The sequence below is a fragment of the Lolium perenne genome, chromosome 2 (genome assembly GCF_019359855.2).
Source record: "Lolium perenne isolate Kyuss_39 chromosome 2, Kyuss_2.0, whole genome shotgun sequence".
Lineage (NCBI taxonomy): Eukaryota > Viridiplantae > Streptophyta > Magnoliopsida > Poales > Poaceae > Lolium > Lolium perenne.
The window spans coordinates 62757074-62768374 of record NC_067245.2 but is presented as its reverse complement, the minus strand read 5'-3'; the positions used below and the strand labels follow the sequence as shown (position 1 = coordinate 62768374).

The 11301-nt window shown below is 46.3% G+C and overlaps 1 protein-coding gene across 1 annotated transcript; it reads right to left on the bottom strand.

Moving 5' to 3' along the window:
* Window positions 1-6905: 6905 nt before the first annotated feature.
* On the bottom strand, window positions 6906-10884 carry LOC139836009 (zinc finger BED domain-containing protein RICESLEEPER 2-like). Its single transcript, XM_071826036.1, has 6 exons — window positions 10549-10884; window positions 9839-10151; window positions 7915-9747; window positions 7766-7841; window positions 7529-7598; window positions 6906-7312 (listed from the first exon to the last, which is right to left on the bottom strand). The coding sequence occupies exons 2-5, from the start codon at window positions 10128-10130 to the stop codon at window positions 7565-7567; spliced, it is 2235 nt and encodes a 744-aa protein (XP_071682137.1). The 5' UTR covers window positions 10131-10151; window positions 10549-10884; the 3' UTR covers window positions 6906-7312; window positions 7529-7564.
* Window positions 10885-11301: the final 417 nt, after the last annotated feature.

The window sequence follows — 11301 nt, the reverse complement described above, 5'->3', positions numbered from 1 at the left end:
AATGAAAATCCGGGCAAAGATGCCGGATCCGAGCCCAACGCCGGATGGATTAAACCGGTATCCAAAGACGTGAGAACCTGGCATGGTCTGTTGGATAGGATCCGCCAGACTATACCAGCTTCGGGGACTAATGTTGGGGGGATGACCCCCGGTATGCCAAAGGCATGCCAAACCGGATGGTTTGAGCCATCAGGATACCGGTTAAATGTTCATACCGGAGCATAAGATAGGCGTTTGGCTGAGCAGGGCTAAGCCGGTATCCTCAGGAGAGGAATACCGGAACCGGATAGAAAAGGTACCGGGCCACCGGAAGGAAGAGCATGTCGGCAAGACTGGTCAAAGATCCTCTCCGGAGCTAGAAGACAAAAATGAGCTAAGCGGAGTAGCTTTAAACGAAGGGCTGACGATAAAGAAGAGGATGACGGAGAAAGAAGCCGGAGGACGTCAGCCTCCCTGACTAAAGAAGACCCCGGTGTCATCTATGATTAAAGTAGCTTTGTAAAGTAGCTTTGTAAAGTAGTTTGTCCAGTCAAAGATACCATTAGGGTTTCTTGCATTGTAAGCCATCCTCTCCCCTATATAAGGAGAGGGGGCAGCCCTCCTCACGGGCACGCACGGAAGTAGCGAGGCACGAAGCACAAACCTGTAACCTGTGAGAATCAATGAAGAAAGTGATCTAGAGCGAGTTCTTCCTTGTGTCTTTCTTCTTCAACCTCTGGCCTTGGCCAAGTTCTTGAGGAAACCATCCGGAAGTTCATCCCATCTGATCACAAACCCTCCCCCGAATCCTCTAGCGTCCATTCGGCCCCAATCTAAGCCATCCTATGGCATATGTCTGTTCACCACGACGACACATAGAGGGTGTCATCGCATATTGGATTATCGGAAAGACACAATAAACCTGATGGGATGGGGTGATGGAGGATATTGGGTTGACAAGCTTTGTGAAAATGAAAAGTTTTGTCTAGAAGCCATTAAGAAGGACCGAAGAAGTGCCGGAAGCGAGACTTGAGTTGATCCATCCGATGAAGCGATCACAAACTCATAATGTTTCAGCATACATAGGAGCATGTCATGTTCAATCATGTATAAGGCTCTAGTGAAGTCAAGTTTAAGAACAATGATCACTCTTTTGGATTGGTGACATTGACGGAGGAATTCAAAACTCCAAGCAAGACAATCTTGAATAGTCTTGCTTTTGATGATGACATATTGGTTTTGGTGGACAATTTTGAGGATCACCTTTTGAAGACGGTCGGCGAGAAGCTTGGTGAGTAATCTAAGGCGTGATTTAAGAAGTGAAATGGGCATGTAGTCTCCAAGATGTTTAGGATTGGGAACTTTTGAGATTAGCGTCATGTCATCATGTGTGAGTTATTTATGCATTGGAGATTGACAGTGCCGTAAAAAAAAAAGCAAGGCAAGGTGAATGGAAACCATCCTTAATAATATGCCAACACCTGTTGAGAAACATGTCGTTGAAGCCATCCTTTCCCAGGGCACAGCCAGTAGGTAAATTTTACTTTTTCCTCGTAAGTGAAGGGATGGAAAGAGAATCCAGACCATCCGTTTCAATGACAAGGTTTCCAATCGAAAAATGCAGAGGGGCCCAAATGCTTTGAGAAAGTATTCCAAATTATAGCAGCTTTGGGTTCATGATCATTGTAATAAACGTCATCATCTTATGTAGGACTGGGTGGCAGCAACATGGAAGAATTTTGTATTTTCCTCACCAAGTTTGACCCATCTTATGGTGTATTTATTCATCCAGTAGATGCTAGTGGCAATTCTCATTTTCCATGGTTTGTTGATTCTTAATCTTGTCCACCTTTAAGTTTTAGCAGTGTTTTATTGTTGTTGAAAGAACTTGTAGTTAGTGATTCTACAAGTTGCACGATTGTATGCCGTGATATGCCATTTGGTGGATATTCGACTGGTGATATGTCCACAGTTTTGTATTATGCAACTGTGTGGAGTTCATTTTAGGAAGCATCGTGTCTATCTGGTGGTAGACCCACGTGCTCTCGGGGGCATGACCAATGTGAGTGTTGCAGTCGGCTGTCAGCTGCGTCCCAAGGCCCACTGACGCCGTTCGTATCCACCACTACACCAGCATAACCGTTGGGCCGAACTGACTGCGGGCAGGTCGCCGCCCGTCCTGCCATGACTCCGCTTCTTTCATTGGTCCGCCGTCTGGGAATCCCTCTAATTAATCCCTCACTTTATATGATCATCTTTGCCGCCGTCTAGCATCTCCCATCCCCACACGCGCACCCCTAAGAATGACCGGGGACCTTGCTGGCTATGCGCTCATTTTTTTTTTTTTTTTTTTTTTTGAACAGGGGCGGTCCCAGAGGGACCTAGAAGCTTTCATTAAACAGTGGCACAATTACAAAGAGGACCAAAAAGAAAAAAGAGATTACAAACAGGCCCAGACTCTTTGCACTACGGACCTTGAAAGTTACAGAGCAAACGCCATCGGGTCCAGCTCCAACGCCACCGCTTCTACAAGACTCGATGCAGTCAAGCACAACGCCGCCGGGGACATGGCCACTTGGGGCGAGGTGCCGGGAGCCAACTACATCGGAGCTGAGGGGCCTCCAAATCGGCATAATGCCTGGAGGTTTGATTTCACCTGCAAACGTCGGCCGGGAAGAACCGATGCCGACGACGAGGGTGGGAGCAGTCGCCGTACGACCATCTTGGATGGCAGCCGATGTAGAGCCGCCATGATTCCATTCCCGGGAGCAGCCTCCGCACTCCCCTGCTGCGGATGGCACTGGGGGATCAGTTCCAGTACCTTCGAAGAGCGAGCGTCCGAGTCGTCCAGCTTCAACACAATCTTCAGTTGCCAATCTCTCTGCAAATTTCTTGCTGCTATCACCACGATAGCACTGCAGCGGAAATCGGAAGAGGGGAAAAACCGTTGATTGGTCCACTGCCTGCAGAGATCGGAGCACCACTCCGCCGAACTAGGAAACTGAATCCCTCCGACAAACTCCTTCCTAACCACCATGGTTAAGAACAGAGGGGGAGGGAGAGAAGAACAGCCCACCAGCTCGAAATTATTAGAGCAAGAAGAGGAAGGGAACAAAGGAGCAAGGATAGCCGAAGCAAATCCTTGCCATGGAACCGGCTGAGAGGTGCCGGCATAAGATCCATCTTCACCCTCTCTCCAACCACCTGCCAGGCTGCAGAGACGAGCAAGAGAGTGCAAAAGGAGGGCATCAATGGATCTAGATCCGACCCCCATTTTATTCGCCGGGGAGGAGATAACGAGAAGAAAATCTACCACTACTGAAAACCAGACCTCCCTCCCCCAAATCGCCGGCCACCATGGCCGCCGGCGGCGGAGGGAGAGAGGCCGGCCGTGAGATTTAGGGGAGAAAGGCTCAAGGAGAGCAAACGCCACAGGGGCACACGGGAAAGTCTGTACTAGGTGGGAGTTGGCTATGCGCTCATCACTGCTCGCCTCCATCATAGACACGGCGACCGACTTGTCGTTGCAGCGTATAAGTGTCCTCATCTTGGTGCAAGATGAAGGCACTAGTGTCTCCGGAGGGGTAGTAGAGTTTGTCAAGGGCCTTCGAAAAAGGATAAGGGAGAGAGTATTGCATTACAAAGAGAGGAACCTGATATGACTTGGAAAACTTATAGGAAAGATAAGCCGTCTATGCAGTGTGCATTGAACTGCGGCTTGTCACTCTTCATATGGATGAGAGCTAAGAACATGGCGGGAAAGGAACTCTATGAATTTCTAGTAAACCCGCGAAGACCGATGAAAATAACTTTAGTAATAAAACTTGAATTTCGAAGAAATAATTATGTAAGCTTGCATTAAGCCAATGACCTATGGCTAAGTGTTGTAGCTAGAGCATTTCAATCACTTAATATCCCTTATGATTTTCCCAAGACCCTTTATAAATCCACATCGCCTTTTCCCCCTTTCTGAGGCGATGCCTGCAATAAGAGCAACTACATTGTAGAATTCCTCACCATTGAATCTAGTTCACAACCTTTGAACAAAGCTTGCCATCAAAGGTCGTGTGATAACTCTGGCTTTTCGTTCCATAAGAACCATTGGATGGGAGAGAATCCGACATAAAATACAAGAAGCTTTTTGCAGGGCAGCCTGAGTTATTTTTCTTGAGAATTTCACCCATTTTTTTTTAGGGAAGGCCGCGTTTTTTCTGGATGGAGGGCAAGAGGCAGAAGGTCAAGTGGACGGGCCCGGTCGAATGAGCAACATGGTGTAAGATCATCTCCACTCGGCCCTTCGATATGGGCTCCAGCGCAGCCGTTTTAGGGCCTATATGGGGCGCCGACGGTAAAACTAAAATAGGAGCTGGGCGGTTGCCAGTCGCGGCCCCTATACAAAAAAAATTAAAATTTTAAAATATACAAAATTCGAAGAAAAAGTAAATTCATTGATAGTTCGGCCATATTTGGCCGATATTTGTACAAATTTTAAAACATAGATTTAAAAAAAATTAGCAACTGCCGCCGCCGCGCCCTAGCCCTAGGCGGCGGTACATCACCGCCGCGTAGTCCTCGTCGTTGGGCTCCTCCTCCTTCGGCTGCGGGAGGTAGCTGCTGCAGCCTGTCGGTAGCGCCTGCTCTCTCTTGGTCTTCGTGGTCCATGACTAGGGGTGCTGGAGGACGATGCGGTGGAGGTTTGGAGGAGGAGAGGGGAGGTGGAATGCGCGGCGAGGGAGGCGCACGACGGTTTATATACCGTTGAGGAAGCTCGTTAGCGGGCATTAACGCCGCCGATGAAGACAAGCAGGCGGCGCTGAAGATGAGTAGGCGCATTAACGCGACACGACTCGACACATAAGGCTGCAGACGAGCAACCTTTGACCGCCGCTGAAAACGAGCAGGCGGCGCTGAAGACGAGCATGCGCATTAACGCCGACGTGACTCGACGCGGAAGACGAGTAGGCTATGACGAGCGCGGAAGGCGATGAGTAAGACGACTCCGCTGACGCTGACAGGGCAGGTTGATAACGCGTGAAGCACACGTCCGTTGGGAACCCCAAGAGGAAGGTGTGATGCGTACAGCAGCAAGTTTTCCCTCAGTAAGAAACCAAGGTTTATCGAATCAGTAGGAGTCAAGGGCCACGTTAAGGTCGTTGGTGACGGAGTGTAGTGCGGCGCAACACCAGGGATTCCGGCGCCAACGTGGAACCTGCACAACACAATCAAAATACTTTACCCCAACGTAATAGTGAGGTTGTCAATCTTACCGGCTTGCTGTAAACAAAGGATTAAATGTATAGTGTGGAAGATGATGTTTGTTTGCGAAGAACAGTAGAGAACAATGATTGCAGTAGATTGTATTCAGATGTAAAAGAATGGACCGGGGTCCACAGTTTACTAGTGGTGTCTCTCCCATAAGATAAATAGCATGTTGGGTGAACAAATTACAGTTGGGCAATTGACAAATAGAGATGCATACATATCATGATGATTACTATGAGATTTAATCAGGGCATTACGACAAAGTACATAGACCGCTATCCAGCATGCATCTATGCCTAAAAAGTTCACCTTCGGGTTAGCATCCGCACCCCTTCCAGTATTAAGTTGCAAACAACAGACAATTGCATTAAGTATGGTGCGTAATATAATCAACACAAATATCCTTAGACAAAGCATTGATGTTTTATCCCTAGTGGCAATAGCACATCCACAACCTTAGAACTTTCATCCTTTGTCCCGCATTCAATGGAGGCATGAACCCACTATCGAGCATAAATACTCCCTCTTGGAGTCACAAGTATCAACTTGGCCAGAGCCTCTACTAGCAACGGAGAGCATGCAAGAACATAAACAACACATATATGATAGATTGATAATCAACTTGACATAGTATTCAATATTCATCGGATCCCAACAAACACAACATGTAGCATTACAAATAGATGATCTTGATCATGATAGGCAGCTCACAAGATCTAACATGATAGCACAATGAGGAGAAGACAACCATCTAGCTACTGATATGGACCCATAGTCCAAGGATGAACTACTCACACATCAATCCGGAGGCGGACATGGTGATGTAGAGCCCTCCGGTGATGATTCCCCTCTCCGGCAGGGTGCCGGAGGCGATCTCCTGAATTCCCCGAGATGGGATTGGCGGCGGCGGCGTCTCTGGAACTTTTTCCGTATCGTGGCTCTCGGTAATAGGGTTTTCGCGACGGAGAGTTTAAGTAGGCGGAAGGGCAGAGTTGGAGGCGGCGCAGGGGCCCCACACCATAGGGCGGCGCGGCCTGCATGGGGCCCGCGCTGGCCTATGGTTACGGCCCCTCGTGGCCCCACTTCGTATGCTCTTCGGTCTTCTGGAAGCTCCGTGGAAAAATAAGACCCTGTGCGTTGATTTCGTCCAATTCCGAAAATATTTCCTTTGTAGGATTTCTGAAACCAAAAACAGCATAAAACAGCAACTGGCGCTTCGGCATCTCGTTAATAGGTTAGTGCCGGAAAATGCATAATAATGATGTAAAGTATGTATAAAACATGTGAGTATTGTCATAAAAGTAGCATGGAACATAAGAAATTATAGATACATTTGAGAACGTATCACAGGTCCACATAACGTTTCAGGTGGGATGGGATCGGGACGTCCGCCTCCCGCCAGGCTAATCATTCATTTATCCCACCGTCCCTATCCCTATTATCCCACCAACAGGAGAAGTTAAGTGACCTCCTGTGGGATGTCCCACCTGTCACACAGATATCCCACCTTTAGGTGCGTACGGTGTATGCACATATGCTTTCCGTGTTGTCTTTGCGTTCTCACCAGCTGTTTTTGCATTCGCCTCATGTGCTTTCCGTGCACATATGCTTCTCGTTGAGAGCCCATATGCCATCATGGAAATTACAAATAAAAAAATTATAAATTGAAAATTTGCAAACACAAAATTTGACACTAGCCGAAGAATTAATACAAGACACCACATGCACAGTTTCTCAAGATCCACATAAACAGATAGTGGCATGTGCAACATAATATACTACTAGTACTAGAATTAAAAAAAACAACAAGAAACAGAGGATTAAAAAGCAGAGTACTACAGAGTACAGAATCGAGTCATCTAAGTTCATTGAAATAGAATACTGCATAAGCTACAGCTAGCCGCTTAAATCAATTTGAGGAAAATGTTGTGGTATGCTTCAAGCAGGAAGCGCTGGAATTATGTTCTGCGCCAGGAAATCTTGTCAAAACATCTGCCAGGAAAGGCCACTCTTGAGTAGAATCTTGGTTCCCTGGTTTAACACTTCCTGAGACAGTAGTCACGACAGTAACCTGAGACATTAATCAAGACATGGTTAGCAACAATCAACTGAACTTGAAAAAAACAGGCAACAAAACCATATATTTCACATGATGGAATTCTGCAGTAGTAAGCTAGTACAGATAAAATCAAAGCCAACAGAATCAGGCTCAGTTTCTGGAGGATACTTGGTTCATTCAGTTACTACTACAGGGAACAATGGTTAATACTAAGGATGTAAAGCATACCTTAACAGCACAACAAATTGTAAATGAACAGGTTCATCAAGAGTCCACCTGTGTCTCGTTTCTCTCCACTCTGAAATTAGAAAATCATGTGAGCATCCTTAAATCCTACATGGAACCCTTGATATTAGGAAAGCCTACAAGTTCAGCTGCAAAGTGTCCAGTTCTGGATATATACTTTGCAACCTTTTCCCCAACACCTAGCCACAAAGAGCAACACATGTTAAGGTATGCTCGTACCTGAAATTAGTACTAGCCCTGAGAATTTCATCTTCATTATCCAGATCTTCTACAATTGTGGTTGAATCAATTACACCTGAAAACATAACAAGAATTTGTAAATTTAGTAAACATAACATTATTGAGTAGCCAAGAGGACAATAGTTTACCTGATGGGCGCATCCAATCTTGCAGGCATATCAATGCCGTGATGGTTTCGCTAGCCAAACGACTACGGTAGTCGCTAATCACCCTACTTCCAGTGGAGAATGCTGACTCTGAAGCCACAGTAGATGCAGGAACAGCCAATACATCACGTGCCATACGTGCAATTGTAGGATACTTATGTCCATTGGTCATCCACCATTCCAGAACATCAATTTCAACATCTGGAGGTACAAGGTCATCTTTCAAGTACATATCATACTCACTTTGCTTAGTTCGCTGCTTGCGTTGACCCACATGCTGACTCCACCTAGCCCACGGATCACTTGAAGATGATGCTTGATTTTCTTGTTCATTTCGAATTCCCGAGTCACCAATCTGCTCTGATGAATACGCGCTTAGCATTTCTTTGAATTTCCTCTTCACGATTGCTAAATACTTTGGCCCCTCAACCTCTGTATCATCCTTCAAGCTGTAGTTCAAGAACTCAACCTTGCACCGAGGATCGAGTATTATAGGTATGCACATAGTTAAGTATGAGAGCTTCCAGTACTTCAAGAACTTCTTCTTCATATGCAGCACCATTGATCTGATTGTGGCATTCGCATTTGATGCTTCCTTTTCCAACGTCCATTTGACCCTCCAAAGCATTTTGAAATATGCATTGCTTGTAGGATATAGTGAACCAGAAACTACCACCGTAGCATCATAGAAAACAACTAACAACTTGCAAATTTCCTCCGCGATTGTCCATTGAGAAGCTGATGGTGCACATTTGAATGAAAGGTCTTGCACAGCCAATTGATCAAAGGCTGCAATGTACTCACTTGCTGTCTTCATCATCAAATATGTTGAGTTCCAGCGAGTGCTGACATCCAATGCGACCTGTTTCTCACAAGTTATTCCAAGCTGTGTAACGATTTTGTCAAAGTTTTCTTTCCGCTGAGCCGAGCTCCTCACAAACTTGACACTCTCCCTGATGGCATCAATAGCCCCACAGCTGACCTTCAGGCCATCTTGCACGATCAGATTTAGAACATGTGCCGCACAGCGATGATGAAATATGTCACCATTTCCAGCTAGCAGTCTTCTCCCAATCAGGTTTGATTTGATATAGCTGACCATCAAATCATTAACTGAAGCATTGTCTAGAGAGATGCTGCAGATTTTATCATCTATACCCCAATCTTCCATTGTTTTTAACATAACATTTAACAGATTAGTGGCATTGTGAGGAGTTTCAACGTGAGCAAAGTTGATAATTCTCTTATGGAGTTTCCATTTGTTATCCACAAAATGGCATGTAACACAAATATAACCTAGCTCTTGATTCGATGTCCAAAGATCTGCTGTTAGTGAAACTCTAGAGTTCAAATTTTTCAACACCTCTAGTAGCTGTGTCTTTTGCCTATTGAACTCTGCAATACATTCATCTCTTATAGTAGTTCTAGACATAAGCTTGAAGGCTGGGTTCAGACTAGCCACGAATCTTCTAAAACCAACATACTCAACTATACGGAAAGGAAGCTCATGGAGTACGATCATCCTGACAAGCTCATCAAGAGCTTTATCTCTATCATACTTAAACCGCTTAATAGCAGGAATTCTTGCATCGCCGGGCTGAATGGTACCAATCAGTTCATCTAACTTGGCTTTTTCAGTGCAGGTCAACCTATGCCGACGGCATTGACTAGATCCAGACTTTTTAGAAGTCGGAAAGATGGTTTCACAATGGATACACTGACCTTCCACAAGTTTGCCATTGTCATCATAGATAGCAGTGAAATCATCCCATATGTCCGACGTGAGTTTTCTTTTTCTTGATCTAGTTGGTGGGCCTGCATTATCAACAAGGAGGCATGTATTACAAACCAGGAAAGCTACTGCTAGCACAATTTTCATAGACATAAAAGACAGAAAGGAACTTACCGGTAGCATCAGCTGAAGTATGCACACCTGCTGTAGACGCTACGACATTTGGAGGCCGCCTGGTCGCTGAAGTGTGCGCATTCGCGAGAGACAATGGAGAGTTCCTAACAGATGGAGAGTTCCTCCGCCTTGCAAATGATGGGCTCAAATACAATCTGAGACCAGGAGAGCTGACAACAGGCACGATTGGAGACCTTCGCTGTGAATGCTCTGCTTGGGATGATGGGGGAAAATACATTTCGAGTATAGGTTCTTCAGAAACATCATATTCCTCATCCTGAGAGGTTGACATGGTTTACCAACTAATACTGGCCTGCAACATTATCATAACAGAAGAACAATAAAACTTGAAATATTATATGGAAAGGTAATTGTTATAGTTTACTTTTTCTTTTAAAATTTACTACATGGTTTGGTTAAGTTATTCAGAAGAACAATAAAACTTGAAATAATGTTGCTTTGCTGTTTATGAAACAATTTAGTTGGTGGAACACCCCTGAATATCTATAAAATTTTATGTAGGTTCCATTTTTAAGCTAAACTAACAATTTTTGATGATGAGCTAATTATTAGCTTTAATTTGCAAGCAAGAACTCTGCATCACTTAGCTTTAATTTCCAAATGCCCTAGCTGACCATAGTGAATGCCTAAATTAGTACAACCGACAGTTGCAGGAAGAAGAGTAAAAACAGCAAGAACTCGTGGGGTACCTTGGGGACGAACCAGTCGTTGGCGAGCTTGGTGCTTCAGCAATGGAGGAGAGGTGGCGTCCTCAAGGGCAAGTACAAGCAAATCAGTCGGGAGGCCGGGCTTGGGGAAGAACTCGCCTCTATCGGAGAGGCCACGAGTCGAGGACGAGCACGGGGGGAGCTTGGGGATGGCGCAGAGGTCATACCGCGGGCGGACGAGGTGCGACGGCGGCGGCTGCGTCGGCGATGTGACGGAACTCTCGGGCTAGGGTTTCAGGCGGCTGGTTGGGGCCCTTCTCTACATGCCTACGGGCCTAGCTTCGCCGGAGAACAAGGGAGGCTTCGGCGGCAGCGCGCCGAGACTGGGAGACGGCGGCGGCGGTATGGCGGGAGACGGCGGCGGCGGTCGGTGAGAGCCTGAAGGGTTCGCTCCAAATCTCCAATCGCTCGACGAGTCACGAGAGAGGAAGTAGGGATGTACGGGGTCGCTGGGATAGATGGGCTCGTCCCACTCGGCCCACACGGGATTAGTAGAGTCAATTAGAGGGATGGGCGGGATTAGTGGGATGGGATGGGACACGGGATTGCTGGAAAATCCCATCCCACTTGAAATTTTAGGTCCACAGCATGCTGCAGTTTCTCGCGCCTTCTGTTTCGCATCGTTCTCGCTAGCCTCCCTTTCTAGTGGGTTCGGCGTGGGCCGCCGGATGCAACCGGCTAAAAAGCCCTTTCTACTGAGTGGAGATGCTCTAACAACCGCCCATGTGCTGCGTA